The sequence below is a fragment of the Lepisma saccharinum genome, chromosome 12 (genome assembly GCF_977018435.1).
Source record: "Lepisma saccharinum chromosome 12, izLepSacc3.1, whole genome shotgun sequence".
Taxonomy (NCBI): domain Eukaryota; kingdom Metazoa; phylum Arthropoda; class Insecta; order Zygentoma; family Lepismatidae; genus Lepisma; species Lepisma saccharinum.
In genome coordinates, this window is record NC_139240.1 from 30,312,228 (window position 1) to 30,334,996 (window position 22,769).

Sequence of the window (22,769 nt, forward strand, 5' to 3'; positions counted from 1 at the left end):
GTACTCTTTCTTTTTGGTTTATCTTGAACTTGAATTAGGTCGTTAATCTTTCTGCTCCTGTGCTCATTACTATCATTATGCGCCATCCCTCAGAAAAAAAAAACAATCATGAGAAAAATAGGTCGGCTTGATTGAACCTTTGTTTACAAGAACATAATACCACAAGTATGAAATTTACAAAATTTATCCAATTGCAACAAGCTCCTCTTGTCCTTTCAAAACAATCACAGCTCTGCTGCATGATGCAATAGTTAATTAGGCTTCAGCTGCCGGACTGCTTCAATTAACCTTCAGTGCGAGCAAACATTACATTGCCACTTTACAACAGAGAAAACCTCACTTGCTTGACCTGGGCAATTTAACGTACATTACTCACAAATGAAAGACTGAACAGTCGACCTTCGATAAATTATTTAAACGACTGGGGCGGCTAATTACATTACATTGAAGCACACATTGACAAGTTACAATGGAATTTAACTTGATAAAGGAGCTTTATCATTAAATACTGACATTTAAAAAGATTAAAAAATATAAACATGAAACGACCTATTATATAACAATTACTCAAAATACAAGACACGAAAGTTAGGTTTGGAATTCCAAGTCACGTCGTAATACCGCAAATCAATATGGGTTAAGCTTTTGTGGTAGGACGATGACAGAAAACAATACATTCGCACGTAGATGTGATTCGACAGAAGAGTACTGTACCAGACTCTGCTACGTCGTCGGGTAATGCATCTTTCCTTTGTACGGTTAATCACACTTGGTTTCATTGCAACGAGAAAATGTTTCTTCGGTTAGCAACTGCGGCGATGGGCGTTCGTTGATCATACTTGGAACTTTCATTCTTCGGATAGCACTCCTGACTTGTTGTTTTCCCATGTCAGGCGTCCTCTAGTTCTCCTCGGGCGTCTCTCTGGTCCATTGCTTCCTCTGGCAGGCATCTCTCAAACGTCACTTGGAATCCTCTCTCTCAGGCATCGGGCATCTCTTCGTTGTTAGAGTTGGCCATTGGATGTTCGGGCTGTAGTGTCGTGGCAGCTGGTGTTTAGCGTCGGCTGGCTTCCATGGCATGGTACGCCATCGTTGTCGGCATCGGCTGGTTTGGCTGTAGCGTCGGCGCCGGATGGTAGTGGTGGCGTTAGGGATTCTGGGAACCTGACATCCCTCTCTCCTCTTATCCTCTTAGCCTGCCATAGTTCTTGATGGTCCTTGTTTTGCAAAACAATTCGCTGCGTATGATCTCACAGAATCAAGCACATGCGAATCAACTCACTGGCAGTCACTCGTTGACGGTTCGCAAAAAAGAAAACTAAGTCCACGAAAACAATAAGTATACGGAGGTTTGGCACAGAGGTGCTCTTGCTACCAAAATCCTGACAAACTGTGTTGAAAATTCGGAGTCCTGTGGTTTTATACCTCTTTTGAAAATTTCAGTTGGGAGGACGTTGAAGAAGCGTCGCTTCCCTCAACAGCAAGGTTCATCTACCCTTGACGCATTGTTCTCGAACGGGGATAGCGCATGTCACCGGCCAGGTATGGGAGGATTAACTTTCAGTCTCGCTGGCGCCAGGCTCAAAGGTTCGTAGTTAGCCCATGAATTGCCCTTTTATAACCATTTCGATCCTGCGTCCTTGATACTCGGTTGATCATCTTGAAATCACATCTAGGTATCTTTCATAACATGCAGCTTCGCGTGCCCAAATTTCAGTTCAATCCATCGACTGGAAACTGAGATATTTCAAAAGGTCTATTTTCATACTGGTGTGACGTAAAGAATGAACCTTGTTGATGATCATTGCCGTGACTCAGAACCTGTCCCAAACTTTCGTTTTCCCCCTCGAATTTCATTTTTCCGACAGATAGCTATGAACAATTCAAACCTCAAAAACATATCTCATGCAGTAATACGATGTCTATTAATTATACATAATTAAACTAAAATATAAGACAGAGATTTACATGTCCAAAGAATACCGTGACATAGGAATATTAATGATTGCAATGCATTCTAATAGAAAGATAATTTAGTGCATTCTAATGAAAAATGAATGATTATATTGCATCCTAATAGAAAATTGAATGATTATAATGCATTGTAATTGGAAAATGAAATTGTTTTTATCTGTTCAGTTTTCCTTGCTTTGAGATCAGAGAACCTGCGTAAATTCTTGGAGGAAGGCTGTTTAACCATTGCTAACCAACAACCCTCCTAAACTTCAGGGACTGGAAGAAAGGATATGAATCTGCTTTAAATATGTGCACAGAACTATTTTAACGTTACCCATTTTATATGCATAGGTCTGTGCATAGTTGAAAGTTTAGCACTTTGTGGTAACCTCAAGATGTCAATGTTGACTCAGTATTGTGAAGATAGTTAGTCAGCATATAGGCTATAGCTGAACAGCAGGTAAGTATAGCAGGAACTCCAATGTGCTGACTATGCTTCACACAGTGATAAGCCACTTGGCATAGCCTGGCCTTCAAAGGGCTGTTCTGCCATGGTTCTGTATGTACAGTGTACAGGGCTAGTCAAAAGTAATCAAACTATTTCAACATGTTATTTTTCAGAATAGGTTGAACACGAGGCTACAGTTTGCTTACACTTGTGAAAATATTTACATGAGAAGCTCACAACTGCTCATTGCGATCTCCCTTGGTCGTAGTCCTAGTGCAATGGTGAGGTTGACATCAAACCATTACAATGGTAATGTCGTTGCTCTGTAATTAGAATTCCCAGGTTCAATACCCAGTGGTGGCACATAATGGCTCAGATTCCACTTAGCTGTAGGTCCTGTCCCAATTCCTTCTCCTTTGCAGGGACCACAGAAGCTCACACTGAACACTCATGAGCTTTTGTGTTACATGTATGTAAACAAGTTGTAGCCTTGGGCACAACGTATTATAACATGTTGACAAAGTCCAGTTATTGTTGACTAGTCCTCTGTGTTGATGAATATGATGTAATAATGACAAATGTACTGTTCTGCTTAAGATAATCATGTTTGCAGTTTATATTTTTATCATGTCAGTTACAGTAATAATTCTTTCTACACATGCCCGACCCTGTGGCCGAGTGGTTAGCACATCGCGCTGCGACGCCAAGGGTCCCGGGTTCGAATCCCGGTCGGGCTTGGTTGTTTGTGAATGTCCATTCATCCATTTCATCATTTCATCACTCATCCCCATCTTCGTAAATTAGCCAAGAGGCACAAAACGCGAAGTAAAATAAACTAAATCAATCAATCAATCAATCTTTCTACACATGTAAGCATATGTGAAGGTGAAAATTGTATACCATCTAAAAGCATTGGAACTTGGATTAAAATGACATTATGAGGACAATGTATTTATAAATATAAGCCTACAGTATTAGAATTATGTATATTTGTTTTGTAAACTCAAGTGATTGACAAGTCACTCATGCTCCTGTATTTGTGGATTAGAATATGTGAATGTGTGAAGGTGAGTGTGTGCACATGTTTATCTATAGGTGTTGTATGCCCTAAGTAAAGTACAGGGTATCCCAGAAGTCTTTCGCTGATTACAAACTTTATTCATACCGCTATATGCAATGAAAGTGGTGCCAAAATGTTGGAAAACTAACCAAGTTTATTTGTTGCAGGTTTCAGTAATGTGGCTGTAGTGTAGCAATGTCAGTGCCAAGGAATCTGGAATTAATGCTCGTGACATTGGGTGGCATCTTTCCATACAATGTTTCTTGGACTTGACAGGATTTGGGAATGAAGATAAATTCCATTTTTTAAATACCAACTTATTGATGGCAGATATTCTAGACGAAAGAATTCTGTACATTTGAAAGTTCCTCTGCACTGTTATTGGTGACCGGGTCTCGTGATACCAGAAGACATGCTGAGCTTTTTCCTGATTTGTGAACATGTCTGGTTTTGGCACAGACACTGCTACACTACAGCCACATTACTCAAACCTGCAACAAAAAAAAACTCGGTTAGTTTTCCAACATTTTGGCACCACTTTCACATCTCTACATTGCATATAGCGGATATGAATAAAGTTTGTAATCAGGGAAAGACTTCTGGGACACCTGGTAGTATACCAGTCTCACATGGTACTTATGTCCGTCTTCACTTTCAGATTGACTGGTAGCTTGTAACTACCATAAGATTTTTTACATCCTCATTTCGCAATGGCAGCAAGAGGGGTTTCACACAATTGTTGAAAAAACAATCTTGAAAGTGGCAACTGCACAAACACGATATACCACTTCACAAGTTTAGATGCTAATAACTGTTTAAGAAAAGGGCAAAATAATGTTGTCTCCAACAAAAAATAAGATAGCATTGGTACTGTTGAAAAATGCAGCACATGCAAACCATAGCAGTGAATATGAGTATGTAACAAATTTTATTTGAAGTTCATGTACCACTTTACAGACATACTAGTATAATGCTGCATTACCCGTATATTACAATAGAGATTGCATCCTCTAATGAATCCCATCTCTGTATGGTTTTGAAATTTATTCCCCAATACGAACTAGTCTCAAATATATTGCAAGAACTTCACAGCAATCTTCAAAATGCAAAAATTCTAGTGCTTACATTAAACTTATCCTATTTACATTATGTTGACATCTCTGTGGTCATAAAATACTTATTGTGAGATTACTTCGAAAGCCATGAAGCAGTATTTGCTGTTCAGAATTTACGTATCATAACAACACTACAGAGTTAGGTACAGAGTTGAATCATAACATTTTGTTTATGTTTTAAAATAAAATAAATTCTGCCTTGGTCAGCATATTGAGTTTTTGGTTATCATGGAAACAAGGCTTAATGGTGTTAGATTTATTCCCTGCAGTGCTACACATAGCACAGTTTATATGATATAGCAAATGTATGTGGCTGTTCAGTTCAAAATACGAGGGCCATCCGGAAAGTAGTACCCATTTGCGCCGTGTGGAGCGCTAGTGATGTGAATTGCTCAGTGTGTGTGAGGTTTCATAGCGCTGTCATTGTAGTTATTGTTTCTGTTCAAAATAATTAAAAACGCCACCACTTGGTGAAGTTAGGGCTGTGTTCAGATTTCTCAACGCCAGGAATGTGCAACCTTGTGATATTCACAGTCAATTAAAGGAGGTTTATGGATACAATGTTATTGATGAGTCATCTGTTCAGCGCTGGTGTCGAAACTTTAACTCTGGTAAGGAGAACGTCCCTGATGACGAATGTTCCGGGTGGCCATCTGTCATTACGAACAAACTGCTGAGTGCAGTTGACGAATTCATCAAGAACGATCGGTGCATTACACTGGATGAAATCCGTGAACAGTTCACTGATGTTTCACGAACAATTCTTCATGAAATTGTCAAAGATCATCTGAAGTGTGGGAAAATTTGTGCAAGGTGGGTCCCTTGCTTGCTTACATTTCATAGTGATGAGGAACTGAAAGACTACTTTTCTCAATGGATTGGTGGCAGAGGAATATGAAGCTGGGTTATAAGAACTCGTCACACGTTATGACAAATGCTTAAATGTACATGGAGACTATGTAGAGAAGTAGTTTAAAGTTTGTTATTAACAATTACAAAGTTCTTTCAAAAAATATTAGTTAGTTTTTTTTTAAAATTAAGAAACTCGTACTACATTCCGGATGGCCCTCGTAGTATCCGTGTGCTGCAGTGAAAATAAAATATCAGTATCACAGTAGGAAATTTAGACATGTGGACTACTTATCTAAAACAATTAAGTAAATCATTCAATAATGAAAGTGTTCCCCCCAGTCATTTATACTTTCATTGTTTGAATGAAAAAAAAGTTTAACATCTGTTACTTCCTCAATTCTTTTTTTGTGAGTTCTATGGTGTCAAGGACGGATTAAAAGGTGGTTTCTAAATCTAACCGGGAACTGATAACGAGAAAGCTCTTGCACGATCTTGAAGTAAGGAAGATGGAAATCAATCGGGAAGTGAAGACGGACCTAAGTACCATGTGAGACTGGCAGTAGATTGAATTAGGTTTAGGTTGTGTTGAAAGTTATTTAGCTACCAGTGTGTGTGGTGAGGTACACTTGTGGACAATAATAGGTGATCTTTCTCTGCCACAATGTAGGCATGTAAACCGCAAGTTAATTTCTGTCAAATTGATCTTCATCTTGTGCGTAAAGGAGTGAATTTTATGCTAATTGTGATGTTTTGGTGTTTTTGATAGTTGCTTGCTTGGAAAGTGAATGTTGAATGATATTTACACTGACCATATACATATTATGTCTGAACAGAGGGACTTATCTCTTTTTGTGGTAGCCTGGAAGAGGCAGAAAAAGGTGAAACAAAATGAGAAAAATACATATACCAATTAAATTCTCCTGGTACTTCATTCCAAAAAATAGGCCCATCTCATGTCTCCAGATTTTACCCATATTTCAAATTGCCTGACCCCTCTCCCCATTGTGCTTTTGAAGTTAATCTTTTGCCAGTTTTGTGTGGTAAAAAATTCCTTTTCGCTATTTGCTTCTGCTGACACACTCCACTACCTACTAGTTTGTGCTTGCCTTTGAACTGTCGGTGGTTCCCAAACATGTATCTCATCCGTTTCTACTTCCTTGTATACAGTCTCCCTGCCACTTGTTCTTTTCTTTGCTGTAAATGTTTGTTTTTCTGCCAACGATCTCAACTCAATTACATGCCATCCAAATATCAGGGTTCAAATCAGTCAGGGTTTAAGTTTTAATCCAAAAGACAGAAGAGCAATGTATTTTAAGTTCAATGTAAACTTTCAACCTGCTCAGAATTTTCTTCAAGTATCTGTCTAAAGGGGGAAGGGTTACTTCATATTTTTTCCTGTTCACATTTTCAAACCATTCCCATCATCACATTTAACCAAAAGCAATTTTTTATCCAGAATTTTCCATCTGGAGGGGTGTAAGTTCATATTTAGGAGGGTGTAAGGGTAAATTTAGAGCCAAAATTACAAAAAATGGGATATTTGTGAAATAAATTAGGGTATGTGGACATTTGAGGGTGGGAGTGATTAAATCAGTGGCCAAAAGTGGCAGAAGAGAGATGTAAAATAACGTAATTCAATTAATCAATCAGTCAAACCATTCGTAATTGTCCCCAATATTGGATGATGAAGACACTTTTTACGAGTTATTGTCATCCAAATGTAATTAAACTTCAGTAACCATGCCATTTTAACATGTTGGGCTTGTCCCTGTTTTACTTCAAATTTGCAATTTTATTTCCTAAACATGATTATCTGTTTGCAGTTTTTCTGTTTTTTTAAATACATTGTTTTGCCTTTTTACGATATTGTCAGTGATCAAATTATTTATTTATTGGAGCTGATAGATCAAGTAGCTACGCACCAATGGTCAACAATGTACTTGTTCATTTCTCTCTCTCCCCCGGCCTTGCACATTTGAGTAGTACTGTACAACACTGCACTCTTCCTCCATCCAACCGTCACGGCAGAGCAATGTTGCAGTGTGATAACATCAATGTGAAATATGCAATATTTCAAGCATAATTATAAAATCAATGACCAATTTTTAATAAAAAGATGTTCCATTTCAAGATTATATGTTTTGTTAGTAAGTATTTCTCCATTCCAGTAGTGCAATTACTGTTCTCTGAAGTTAAAATGTGAGTTGATTGCACTAGAACCTGAGTTGATTGCATAGTGCAATTCACGTTGTAATCAAGGAGTCCTGGGTTTTGTACCCATTGGAGGCAGGTAGTGGTTTGGATCACATTTCAAACTAGGTCCAGTCCCAATTAGCCCATTCATGCATAAAGTGTAATTTAAGCTCAAACTTTCTTTGAAAATAAGTTGTAATAATGCATAATGAATAAAAATAATATAACATGTATATTGTGCAAACGGATAGTGCGAAATTAGAAATGCAGAACAGGGAGGGTGATTATCTGGTTGCCCTCTCAATCAGAATGCGTAATATGTGTGGTACCACCCCCCCCCCTTTCCACTTCGCAATACCTTAACTCTCCTCTGCCTCAAATGTCTTACATTTTATTATAAACAATACTTTCCTATCCAACATGAAAGCCATGTATAGCAATACTCAATAAAAGCGAGAGAGCAGGTATTTTATAACCTAGAAACCTAAGGACAGTGTTATAGACTTAGAATACAAGATTAGTATTGTGATATGTAATAGTGACTACATTGTCAACATAATATCAGGGTAAGCTGTAAGAAATTATATACTAACATGTGGTTATTGCAAGCGTTTAGTGTGAGTGTGTTTTTGTGGATAAATATGCATTTTTTGGTGTGGTTAATATATTATTTTGAAACCACTGTCTTGTCTCTTTATGTGCATTTAATGAATATATGAAGAGATATTATTGCATAACCTGTGTAGTTTTATTCTTTTCATATCCAGTTATGTTACAGACTGTAGTGCTTCAATTTTTTTTTCATTGTTAGGATTTCATTGTTTTTTAATATTTTCCCTTGATGTTGAAACAATTTTATTTTGATAAGGCCCTGTCTTCAACTTTGTTTTCATTAAGAGGCTTGTCCGCGTATTAAGCCTGTATGCTGCCCATAATTTTAACAAATCAATCAGTCAGTAATATCATGAGTAGGGTGAACAACTCTCCCGTCTTTTCCATCCCTTGATCTCCCGTATTAGAGCATTTTTTTTTGTTTCCCCCCTCCCATCTTTGATATAGACATTTTATATCTTCTGTATATTTCATTAACAACCAAGATCGTGAAATTTTAACTTATTCAGAGTTCGGCAATCCATATAAAACTTCAAGTTGACTGTTACTGTATGTTTAACCTTGCAGGTGGAAGTGACATTATATCTTGTAGTAGTTGACTGATACTTAGTTCTGCAGCAGCAGGGGACAAATACATATGGGTTAGGGCTAAGAAAGATGCAAATTTGTAAATTTTTATTCTTGGTTGTGATCTGTATGTTATATAAAATGCAAACTAATTATTTTGTTTAATATTATCCATTCCATAAACATTTGCCACTAAAAATGCACAAAATTTGTCGCAACTAAATCTCCCGTGAATTTAATGCCGAAAGTTGGAAATCTCCTTAAATTCATTGCCAAAAGTTGGTCACCCTAGTTGTAAGCCATCCTTTTTTTGTCACATCTCTAAAAGGATATGCCCATAATAGCAAAATACGTGGAATAATTACTATTATTCCTCATGGGTAGTTGATCAGTGGTGATTGATTCATGTTGAGTTTTTGTACTTTTAACCACTGTTTTAAGTTTATATCATATCACATATCAATGCCTGCCCCAAACATCGGGAAATACTGACTAATGACTAGTTAGGGACAAGCACACTATCCTAAGAATGGAGATAGAACCAGTCTGAAATGTAGCTGTATACAGGGTGTTTCATAAGTTCGCTGACAATGCTTGGGAGGTGATTGTACGAGTGAAAATAAGGTGGAAAGTTCATGTAACAAAATTCTGGAAACGGCTTTGTTGCTGAGTTATTGATGTTTGACGTTTGAAAACGTGGGAAAATGATTTTCTGAAGTGAATAATGGCAAAACTGGTGGAGAGAAGTTGTCGGTGTTGGGCGGTCCACTAACAAATTGGGTACGCTCTTGTCAAAAAATCATGTGGCAATGTTGTGCAATGTCGGCACAAGGGATTCCCCAAAGGACGCGAACGAAGATGTTGACGGGAGTGGGGTGGGTGCATGTTCTGCGTGAGCTGGTATCGACGAAAATTGGCATGTGTTGAATGGCACCAAAAAACAAAGAAAATTTCCTGAGCGAAGGGCACCATGACGTAAAAACGAAAAAAAATGAACTGTCATAGGTTGCATACCCTGAAGGGCAGATGGGTGTCCGTGTGATCTAACGTTAAGTGCCACATTTCCTGCTAGGGGCACCAACAGTGTAGGTTTCCTCATGAAGGAGCACACGTGTCTGTGCCATTCGTGCTTCAGGTGCTGTGCTAGCAGCAGGTTGTTAAACATTCACAGTTGAATGGCAAGACGTGAGGTTCTTGGACAGTAGTGTTGGGCAAACATTTGACCTAGCAGTGTTACATGTTAATTCTTAGCCACAGCCCATCATGTTCTGTGAAGTGTACTAGTGTTAACGGCCATAAACACTTGTAGCCCGGTGTAAGGGATGGCTGCATATACGTCTCAAGAGCTGGTGGACATGCATCTGATTTATGGGGAGGCTGGAGGTAATAGCCGTGTTGCAATGCGTCTGTATGGGGCACGTTTTCCAAATAGGGTGTTACCATCACATACCTTATTTCAAACTGTAGACGCACTACTTCGGGAAACAGAATCAGTGTTGCCACCTCGTCGAGAAGTTGGACTACCGCAAAGTGTGTGAACACGACGGTTTGTGGAAGATGTGCTAACTGCAGTGATGGATCATCCAGGCACCAGTACGTGTGCACTAGCCCACGAACGAAACACCTCCCATGGGAATGTGTGGCGAGTCCTGGCAAAAGAGGGGATGCACCCGTACAAATTGAAGAAAGTACAAGACCTTTTACCTCGGTACTTTGGCCCATGTGAGTACTTTTGCCAATGGTTTGTTCATCAAATTGAAACTATCCCCAATTTTCAGAATACGGTACTATGGACTGATGAGGCTATCTTCACGAAAACTTGTGTGTTCAATAGTAAAAACAGTCATGTGTGGGAACATGAAAATCCACATGCACTGCTAGTGGCACATCATCAGCACAGATTTGCAGTGAATGTGTGGTGCGGGATACTGCATGACCATTTGATTGGACCGTACATTCTCCCTGTTCGCCTATGTGGACCCACTTAACAAGCTTTTCTCAGTGAGGTTTTGCCTGAACTACTAGAGGACGTGCCCTTCGCACCGAGACAAAGACTGTGGTATCAACATGACGGTGCCCCCCCACATTTCGATCAGAATGTGCGCCATTTCCTCAATACTGTATTCCAAAACCAGTGCATTGGCAGGGGAGGGCCTGTGCCATGGCCACCTCGATCGCCTGATATTACGCCTCTGGGGAGAGATGAAACGCCTAGTTTACGAAACACCTGTCGTGTCAGCCGAGGACCTCATTGCCCGTATCAATGTAGCTGCAGTATTGATAGCAGAAACGCCGGGGTTGTTGGGTTGCACTAGACAATCCTTGATTCGCTGTTGTCTCCTCTGCTTGGAAGTACATGGTGGACACTTTGAAAACCGTCTGTGATGAGGTTCCCTTCACATCTCCATTAAGCATACTGTGTGCCCTTCAGGGTATGCAACCTATGACATTTCATTTTTATGTCATGGTGCCCTTCGCTCAGGATATTTTCTTTGTTTTTTGGTGCCATTCAACACATGCCAATTTTCGTCGATACCAGCTCACGCAGAACGCACACCCACCCCACTCCCGTCAACATCTTCGTTCGCGTCCTTTGGGGAATCCCTTGCGCCGACATTGCACAACATTGCCTCGTGAGTTTTTGACAAGAACGTACCCAATTTCTTAGTGGACCGCCCAACACCGACGACTTCTCTCCACCCGTTTTGCCATTATTCACTTCAGAAAATCATTTTCCCACGTTTTCAAACGTCAATAACTCGGCAACAAAGCCGTTTCCGGAATTTCGTTACATGAACTCTCCACCTTATTTTCACTCGTACAATCACCTCCAAAGCGTTGTAAATGAACTTACGAAACACCCTGTATAGAAACTTAAAACAGTGGTTAAAAGTCTAAAAACTCAACAATTACTTAATGTTAATTGAAACATTTCACTGAAACATGGGGTGTCAACAACAAAGTTTCAATGGCATTGATAAGGTGAAAGCACAAATTTGAAAAATGACAAAACACACACATTGTTATTTGAAGTATTTATTATCCGAGCCTTTCATTTTTTTATTTCTATATTTTATATCATGAAAATAGAACTGAATTTACATGACACAGTATTAACTTGTGAGCTTTTATGCAAATCTTCAATCCATATTGAAATAGTTTTTCAATGACAGTAAGGTAAAATTTACATTAGAATGTATGGCCTTCAAACTAGTTTTCACATTTTTTTTACAATTAAATATAGATTACCAATAATACATTGCTCTCGAGTCTGTTTCATATTAACGCTGTACACATATTTACAGTATATTTAATATATACACTATTTGACCAGATTTGTGGTGCATGAAAGTACACATCCATAACCAATTGTTCAGAAAGGTTTTACCAGATTAATTTTTGGTGTGGACATTGTCATTCCATAATTTACATATTTACAATTTTATCCAGAGTTCATTTTAAAGGAAAATATACGTGAATAAGTTCAGTTAATCTTTATGAATGATGTATGTGACCAATCAATAAGATAAATAGGGGTAGTTTAAGAACTATCATTCTGTTAAATCCATAATTATACATAACTCGCAACATTGTACTTTATCCACACTAACTAAATGTCTGGATATACACACACTATCTTCAGTCTTTGATGATACCTCTTGTAACTTCATTCCTTTGTAGCAATAAGAATATAATCCGGACACATCACAGTTATATGGAACTGAGCATTTCTCTCATTGCTTTACAGCTTAGCATTTTACATAGGGTGTCCATATTATCACTATTTTTGTACAAGGTCTACAAATATTATGTTGACTTAAATTTTAAAATCACTGTAAGGGATGGGGAAACACATTTGTGCAGGCTAATGAGGCTATGCCACTTGGAACTATAGTCAGCACAATCCTCTGTGGGACGTGTGTTGTCTGTCATGGCTACATGTGTTTGTGATGTTTCCATCTCATCCAATCGCCTTTCATCCTCATTGTTGTGATTAGCCAAAAGTTTGAAACAGACGGGAGTCTGAACAAGGGCTTTTAAGTGGCCAACTCACATTTCTTCACCAAATTTCCAGATTTGAGTACTAGCATGAATATTGGTGTTCCTTTGATGAGTACGAGGGTCACTCTGAAAGTTTTGAGAATCGACAACAATAAGCCAACGCAACATGCTGCTGGTGTTTCTATATTTAAGATTGACATTTCAATAGCAAACTCTGCAAGTTTCAATTTGCTCCAACAATGAGCTGAGTCAGCATGATTGTTTACAGAGCAGCAGTTGAGGTTTCGTTTAGAGCAAGGATGGATCTGAAACGAGAATTTCCACGCTATGATTTTTTATGACTTCAAAGTTGGTTTAGGCAAGAGTGAGGGTCGTGAAAGATTGCACAGTGCATTTGGGGATCTTTGCCCTTCACAAGCCACCATCTATTAATGGTTTGCAGAATTTAAGAGAGGAAGAGACTCCCTTGAAGATGATTATTCAGGGTGGCCTGCAACAGCCACAACAGATGAAAATGTGGCGAAAGTTGAACAAATGTTGAGATAAGATCAAGGATGTACATATGTTCAGATTCAGACAAGCCTAAATATTGGATCGGCAGCAGTTAGACAAATCCTGGATGAAAAACTTCATGTCAGGAAGATTTGCAGTCGCTGGATCCTCCACAACCTAACAAATGTGGAGAAAAGAACACAAGTGGATTGTTGGCAGGGAATGTTGGACAAATTCAGTGGAGGAAGATCAAAAAACATTTTTAACATCATAATAGGTGACGAAAGCTGGATATACCAATATGATCCTGAAATGAAGCGGCAGGCATCAGTCTGGGTCTTCCTTGGGGAGGATCCTCCAACAAATGTGAAGAGATCAAGAAGTGTTGGCAAAAAGATGATCGGTTCTTTTTTCTCTGCTAGTGGACACATTGTGACAGTTCCACTCGAAGATCAAAAAACAGTCACTGCTAGATGGTACACGTAAAAATGTTTGCCCAAAGTGTTTGATGCATTGAGGAGGAACCATCCAAAGACAGGCCTGCATGGAATCATGCTGCATCATGACAATGCCTCTGCTCACACCGCAAGGTAGACAACAGATTTTCTGAACGAGTCACGAGTCAAAACATTACACCATCCCCCTTACAGCCCAAATCTGGCCCCATGTGATTTTTTCTTTCACCTAAAATGAAAGAAAACTTTCGTGGTCGTCAATTTGACTCACCTGAAGCTGCGGTGGCTGCATATGAACAGTGTCTTTGTAGCATGCTGCATGAGGCATGGCATTCAGCATTCAAATACTGCTCCCAGTATTGTATATTGTTAATTTAAAACATAAAACAGTGCAAACGTAGCTTACAATTGATTCTCAGTGAGGTGAAGTACCGGACTTAAATTTGTCCCCCCCCCCCCCCCAAGTGTAACATATAGATCTGTCACTGGGTGCTGGCACACAAAGAACTTAAATTGAAATCAATACAGCAATTTCTTTTAATTCTTGAGCCATGCTGTTCTTGTTCCTTCATTGTGTGAGTAGGGTAATAATAATAAATAACCTTGGGTGATGTGTAGCCAGCATGACAAACCCGTACTCGTCATCGTAGGCTTCCATTACTAGTTACACTAGTCATTCGTAGCTCCCCAATTTCCTAACGATGGTGCGTGGACACTGGTCTCGTACACAGTTTGAAATCTCGAGAAAAGTTGTCACGCTTCCCCCAGGAGAGGCAAATCTGCGTGCATCCTGTAGCCTGACACCTTAGACTGCACAGTGTACTGTGAGTAGGGTCAATAAGTGTTGACACACCCTAAGATTATTTCATGCTGTCATTGCTTGTTCATCTACTTTCATTCTGGTCAATGAATAAAGTTCAAAAAAATAGATATAATCTGTGTGGACACCCTTCATTAGCTTAAACGAAAGTGAATTTAAGAATCTAATCCATTTGCAACAATATAGAACCTCAATGCGAGGGTGTCAAGGAGGGTAGGAATAGATCTTGGATACACTATAATTGAATTAAATCACACTTGTTGGTTGCAATTGAGCTAGAAGTTGCTTTCGCGTCTCCTTACTTCGGTGGGATAATAGTTGCACTTGTTGCTCCAAGTGACGCTCCTGCACATTGCTGGGTGTTGTGGCTTGGCTGAAGAGAAGTATAATTCCAGCTCCCTATTCTCAAGGGTCCTTTGTTTCTTGTGTTCCACACAGCACCAGCAAAGCTCCCACCATCAATAGGCTATGGACATGGATGCACTGCGGCCGAAGCTACAAGATAAAAAGTGAACTCTCAATGTATCTGCATTATCTAAATCTCTCCATGTACACATTCATTGTGATCAAGCAAGAGTCTGTAAGTGAATCGCTTGTTCTTTCTTTTCTCTAAACTAAAAAAAAAAAAACTTTCAATCTTCATCAGAGTTGGTTAAATATGCATTTTTTAAAGAAAAGAAAAAAACTTTTTGTTGTAAACATGTTTTAAGTGTTTTAAGCAGTGTTCTAATAAAAACATGTTTTAAACAAAACAATATGAAGAAAACTTATTATAGTGGTTGATATGGAACCAGTACATCATCCAAGGAAGGACAGTGTTACCAGTTTACTTGACTAACTTCTTAACCATCTTTTAGGGGCCTAACTTTGTATAGCGTGCATAGGCATGTGTTGTACACCTGCCCACTTACCCTTTAACTATCTTTTAAAGTATGAAATACACCGATGCATGCAAAATGATCTTCCTTTGTCTTTCTTCTAAGATCAGTTGCCATTTTCTGCTGCTCTTTCAAAATGAGTGGTGTAAGGGGCGGTCCTTCCACGTAGTTCACCCATCTGTCAATCCCACTTCCACGTAGTACACCCTGGACTGCATTTTGCAGACTAGCGAGGTTTTGGCATCTGGACCCATGGCCAGTATAATCCTTTGTGGGACATGTGTTTCTGATTGTCCTTTGATCCATTTCATCTTCACGATTAGCCACAATTTGCAGAAAAGCGATGAAAAATCAATCCATCTTTCAAAATGATGTAATATTATAAATTTAACACAAGTCGATTTCTTGGTGTACAGTTGGCGCCCCCCCACTAAACATAAATATGTAATAACCAAAGCAGTGCCATGTTCCTTTTGGCACTAATATATAGCCATGTGTCCTCCCTTTCCCCTCTCCCATATAACGTTGAAATCTGCAGTGTGCTGTCTTTCAACGCACTGATATTTTTCTTGTTATGTATTTAGGTGCATGGGGGACAACTGTACACCAAGCAGGCATATAACATTAGCATTGCAATATTATGTGGCTTAGAAGTGCAGTAGACTGTGCAAATGTGATTAGAACAAAGAAAAAGAAAGATTGTTCAGCTACACAAAGACACTCATGTGCAGTATAGTTGTTCACAGTGTTACAATCTCTCAAATGAATGTCGATGGGAGACACCTGTACCCCATGTGCCTAACGGAGGATTATTATACCTATTTACATTACTCTTAGATCTCGCATGTAGGTTGTTCAACAAGGTTGGACTACTCCATGGTTACCAGGTCACACACTATCCCCATGTTAGCTACTCTGTTTTCCAAAATATCACATTTTATTGTGAATGGAACAAAATACATATAGTGTATATACGTATGTTGAGTGTCCGTAAGCCTCAGTTATGATATGGACAGTTTTATTTGTTTTAGTCTTAATAAAAAGCTTATGCCAACAAGATATGTAATTCCTTGCTTCATACTTAGTTGATAAGGGGTCTGGAGCATTGGCGTAACCAGGCATGGGCTTATTGGGCTTGGCTCCCTTGTGAATTTTTTGATAAATTACACTGCTCTACGATTGAAATGTTTTACATGAACAAAGTGGCCAGATTCTTGGGTGCTGAATTCCAAAGTGACTAATGTTTGTTGATTGGCCTATGCTTTCATGTTATGCAGGAAAATGTTAATGAAGTGACATCAATGCTCTATACATAGGCATTGCCAGTGGCGAAACGTTTTGTCGCTGGAAGGGTAGGCACAGGCATGTGAGTTCGTGTTGTTATGGGCGAGACTTTTAAAATATAAAAAAATATAACCTTTAAAGTTATTTTTGAAAATTAACAACATATTCTTGCATCTGTCAACGTATCTGAATAGTAACGCTTGATTTACTAACTCGTAAATCGTATTTCTTGATTTTATTGTAAATTGATGCTTTAGATGTCATTCGAGTGGCAGTCCTCAATGTTCCGATGCCCCTTCTTTCTTCCTATGTCCGGTAATAGGCTTTTATGCTTGTTTTTGTAGCATTCCAGAGTAATACAAGTCATTATTCCCCTTCTTCACGTCACGCTCACTACAATGAAAGCCGCCCCCCGTGGCAGAGTGGTTAGCACCGCGCTACGACGCCAGGGGCCCTGCGTTCGAATCTCGGCCTGGGCATGGATGTTTCTGAGTGTCCATTCGTCAATTTCATCATATCAACACTCTTCCCCATCTTCGCAAATTAGCCAAAAGTGGCACAAAAAGCGAACTAAAAAAAGAAGAAGAAAAATAAATGAACGAAAAATAAATATAACAATAAAACAACAATGCAAGAGGAGTAAATTGAGAAACTAACGAAAACGCAGAACACTGCGATAGAAATATTTTTTTCGCCCTCGGAACAAGTTGTTTTTACCATTTCACCCTCACCTTCCCTTTCCCCTCGTTGGACACCCCGCGCTGGACAAGAAACAGATGTGAAGCCCAGTTTGTACCGTGTGTCCAGCGTTGCCAACCTCCCAATCAGGAAAAGTGTACTGATTAAACTCTTAAATTTTGCTAAATGCAGCTGAATTGTGTTCGGATGACTTAGGTCTTAAGTTCATTTTATGCATCTATTTTGGGGGCAGTTGTGATGTGAACATGCGTTGTTGATTAGTTAAACAATATTCGTAATTTCCCCCATTAAATTAATTACAATGGTTTAACCAATATAATTGGTTCAATATAACGCTTGAAAAAGTTTGAGAAAATTCGACGACTACAAAAGGCGGCGGCTTGTTTTATCTGTGACCCCAACTTTCTAGCAATTTTCTTCAATAAAATGTTCCTCGTGAGCTAAGTAAGGAAAGATAAAGAAAAGATGAAAAGAAAACGGTGGACCAGATGTGGCTGGATCGGCATGCTACCTTTTGTTTGAAACAAATAAGATGATTTTTTTTTAAATTTATTTTTCAAAATATATTCCTCTAAATTCAATTTATCTTGTCTCCCAGGGACGCATGTTTATAGATGATGCTATATTTTCCCATTATCCCAAACACAGGGTGCTAGGTGACAACAAAGTTCAAATTGTACTACGTTTAGCATAATTATGCTAGGGTTGGCATCACTGCATGAGGCCGGACTCGCTGTGTCCATTTCGGGCGAACGCGCCCCTGATTTTATGCTTTCCCGCATGACTCACATAGAATGTTACGAGACCAGCTGAGGCCCTCGGAGAAGTAGCTCGACATGCGACAATAGAGCCTCTGGCAGGGATGGAAATTTGTGTAAATTATCGTAAGGCCTAGAATTTATTTTTTTTGTATTAAAGCGTCGTTTAATGAAATTATAAGTAATAAAATAATCCGTAATAGCCAAATATATTAGGGTAGGCTCGGCCTCCGGGCCTCTTATGAGACTTCCCCACTGTGCATCGCCAGAAATTTTTGTAGGGGGCGTTAGAGGCCATTGATAAAACTTTATTAGTAGAAATGATAAATATAATAATAAAAAACTGTTTTGTTCCAAATGTTGTTATTAATATAATTATATCCATTAGGGAGACACTTTTACTGGGTGAATATCCAGCACAACTCCCCCCCTTATTTTTATGCATTTCACACAGAATACTTGAAATGCATATTTCGGTGCATCAAAAGCAAAAAGCTTTTAAAGTTATGGTGAAAATTGAGCAAGTTCTTAACAGACATGCTTTATTATCTTGTCAGGGCCATATCCTCAGTTTTGTTTGAGTTAAGTGACTTATCCCTGCACCCCTGCATTGTATGTGCTGATGTGGCCATAATATTTAAAAATAAAATCTACAACAAGGAAGAGTGGATATGTGGGTTAAAAACACCAGCAGGCAGATGGAAAGAAGCTTTCCACGTGCTGAATCTTTGCAGAGGTCTGAACTGATAAAATAGTCGTAAAACTTATATCTGAAACAGATTCTCCTGCTGACTGCTAAAGGTTTCCTGTGTAGTATCAACTGCCCACTTGAGTGTGCGTCATGGTTACATTAAAATCAGAAATAAATATCAGGAATTCCTTCCTTGGTTCCTACCATGCTTAAAGTTGCCTCTAGAGTATTCTAGAAGAGTCCAGAACCATTCTGTTTTCATGGGCCTTCCAAATGCTAACTTATCCCTGTCGTAGTAGGTTTGGGGGTTTGAACTGCGGCTCGAGTTTCTGAGGGTTCATCAGTCTTGTTCTTATTTTAACTGCATTTCACGAATTCTGCCTCTAAAGTTTGCTGTAAATGAAAGGGGTGACCTGGGAAGGAAAATTGTCAACCTCTCTTCCACGCAGTGCACCCTGGACTACATTATTGCAGCCTAACGAGGATCTGGCGCCAGAACTCAGCCAGTACAAACTCATGGTGGGTTGTATATTGTCACTGTGTGTGAGTGGCCCTTTACAGCCCCGGCTTTTATCGAAGGTATGGTCGTTTGAGTCGTCTGATATATGCTTTTGTTTAGTTCTTGATAAACAAATGATCTCTGCATTGACCCCTACTTACAGGCAGGGGCCCGCCTTGTCGTGACTAGAGGATTTAGTACCATTCTCAGCATTCATCCTCGTGGGGTGTAAGGGAGTTTTCAGACCGAAGCGACACGTGTCACTTGGAAACGAGGCTTCAGAAATAAACGCAATCTTTTCTAACAGAGTGGCACGACAAGCCCCACGTGTGGTTCAGACTGAGCAATTTCTCACCTTGGCGCCTCGGTCTGCGCAGTATATACTGAAGGTATCCGTGTCGCTTATTGGTCTGTCGCAACCCGGGCTTTCACACCAAAGCGACACTTCGATCCAGTGGCGGCGATTGGGTTCCAAAACTAGGGAGGCAAGGTGCCAAAGTTGCGGGGGGGGGGGGGGGGCAAGGACAGTTACTTTCCATTGGTAGATAAGGTTTAGCATAGTCCTGTGGCAAAAGTGTGGGGGACAACTGCCCCTCTTGCCCACCCCAATCGCCGCCATTGCTTCGATCTATAAGAAGGAATTCACCGCACATGCTCGAACAACAGACCGAAGCGACACGATCGAGAAAACGGCCTAGTCAGAACGACGCGTGAATCTCATCGCGTCGCATCTGTTCGAAAGGTTCCATTTATTTTGAAGGTTGGTTTCCAAGATACGCGTGTCACTTCGGTGTGAAAGCATCTTGAGAGGCGTCTTTCTGATAAGTCCTTCAAACATCAACCTCTCTTTCACGTAGTATACCATGAACTGCATTATTGCAGGCTAACGAGGCTCTGGCGCCTGTACCCACAGGCAAAATAATCTTTTTTGGGGTTGTGTGTTGTTTTAATGTATATTTCATCTGTGCAGTGGGGTGCCCGGGCGCTTGGTGGGGGTCATAACCCCCTTTGGCCCAGTATTCCTAGAACTAAGAACGTCAAAGGCAGGAAAAATGGCAAAATGAGGACTGGCTATTAAAAAAGTATACGTAACTCCTCCTTTCAAAAATCCTGAGCACACAACTGCATCTGTGTACTGTTATTTTACAGCCTCAGGTTATGGAGGAGTGATTTTACTGCTAAATGTGCTGTAACTTGTTCTCTACAAGAATTCGACTCCGTAAGATTATATTGTTTAACCTACCAACTAGCATTAGTTCTTTGAGGGAGTTCAAATAGCCTTAGTTGTGACGCGCACATTATTTTTTAATAATCAATCAATCTGCATTTGTTTTGAATGAATTTTAAACGAGCTTGCGTTATTTTATTACCATAGCTCTGTCCAATATTTTGTTTTTGTCAGGTGCGCAAATGGACATGGTGCTGACGTCCCCATATAATATTAAGTTACTGCTGCATCAGCGTAGCTACTGACAAATCCACTAGAAATGTTGTATCACCAAGTCTTCGTACGAGGGTTATTCGAAATGTTCACAATTGGCAAGGGTTGTTTTCAAATCGTGGCGAGATATATCTGGAAATTCTTAATGGATTATGCTAATTCGATTGAGTCATTATCTTGCTTAAGTACTGTATCAACTTACCGATGGGAAACGAGATGTTCAATTGTTGAAACGTGTCTTATTTCCATTGGCTTGTCAGCTAATTGGAAAGCCTATTACAAGCTATTATTAACAAGCTTCGCTCCGGAAAGAGAAAACAGACCAAACAATTTCACATCAAAGGACGCTGTAAGAAAAACAAAAACGTACCGTGCCAAAAGAAGGAAGTGAACCTGTTGCCCCTTTGTGAAAAACACTCCCTCCTCTCCGCCCCCCCCCCTCCCGTCTCACTATCGTTTTGTTCGCAGAACACTTTCTTTTTTGACTCTTCTGACGTTCTTTAAACGAGGAAATTAAAGCCGAGAGATTTTTATATACAAAAAAAGATGAGATGGTAACTAACGCCGTCGGCGTTCGTTATTTTTTTCGGAATAAATTTACCTTTTGCTCGTTCACAAGATCATCAAAAGTTTTTTAATTGCCCCTTCGTATCTCTTGAAGGCATTCATTTCAACGGATAATAGGGGAAGTGAGCATTTTTTTATTTTTAAGAGAGAGAGAGAATTTTAGTGACGTCTCATGCGAGAAGATACCGAACACTTAAAGAGACATTCCAAGGTGTTGACCCGCAGGTGACGCCAAATCGTTTAACGTTGAGCTTCCTTGATGGGAATCGAAATACAGCCTCTGAAATGGAAACTGAACTTTCGCGATCGTCTTGCGATTTTATTGGACCTAATCGAATCAGAGTTACTCTGATTGGAGGATGGGTTCTACGATTTTTATAGAAGGCAGTTTTCCTTCGGGATCACAGAAAGAAAGTACTCACTATACTTTGAAGTAGGCTGGTTCGGGACTTTCGTTTACTACAGGCCTCACACCAGCTTCGTGACGTCATAACTTTCAACACGTAAGAGTCCCTCGTCACTTCAAGATTGTTGTTGTTGTTGTTGATTTGGTGTTTTAAGTCCACTTTATGCACAGTAAGGCTAATCGGGACTGGACCTACAGTTTAAAGTGGGATCCGAACCACTTGTGCCTCCACCGGGTATCGAACCCGGGATCTCTTGATTGCAAGGCGACGACGCTACCACTGCGGCATCGAGGAGGCCCTACTTCAAGATTGTTACAGACCTCGACCTTCTAAAATGATGTTTTTCTCTTATAACTCTCGTAATTATCAGTGAACGCATGTACATGTACTGAAAAAGTGTTATTTATATAAATATATACTCAGTTATTGTAATCAAAATATGGAATTAAGTATGACTTACAATTGTGAAAAATGGCACTTTTTATTAAGCAAGCAGCTCACCTTGCTAAATAAAATGCATTCGGCTTACCTGACATTAATTGTAATACAATAATAAAATACACAATGTGCTTGATTTTCTGTTATTAAAAAATATATTACGAAACTAGGCTTACAATACATACATTTTAATGCAAAATGCAAATACAAATGTTTCTTTTAGGTATCATATCAAAACAACGAATTACCAAACTTCTTTTAAAGGTATTGAAACGTGAATCTCCTCCCGTTGTTTCTAAATACAGATCTATATTAACTGAAACTGCATTCAATATCACAGGAAGTAATTGGAGTATATTCAAAATTGAATCAATGGATTTAACGCGAAAGCCTGCATTCTCTAATGTTAACAATAACGTTGGAATAACAAATAGGGTATAAAACGAACAGGATACAGGTTAATGGAAAACATTTGGTTTAACACAAAAAAGGAAAACTGTAGTAAAAGCACGAATCTCGTATGTTTGGCATATGA

At 39.4% G+C, this 22,769-nt stretch overlaps 1 protein-coding gene across 1 annotated transcript in view; it reads right to left on the minus strand.

Annotated features, from left to right (window-relative positions):
- Positions 1-14,884: 14,884 nt before the first annotated feature.
- Positions 14,885-22,769, minus strand: part of LOC145996421 (QRFP-like peptide receptor) — a 499,794-nt gene continuing 491,909 nt past the window's right edge. The window contains exon 8 of the mRNA XM_083132887.1: positions 14,885-15,067. Within this exon, the coding sequence (XP_082989013.1) occupies positions 15,031-15,067 (37 nt within the window). The 3' untranslated portion in view covers positions 14,885-15,030. The remainder of the gene's footprint in view (positions 15,068-22,769) is intronic.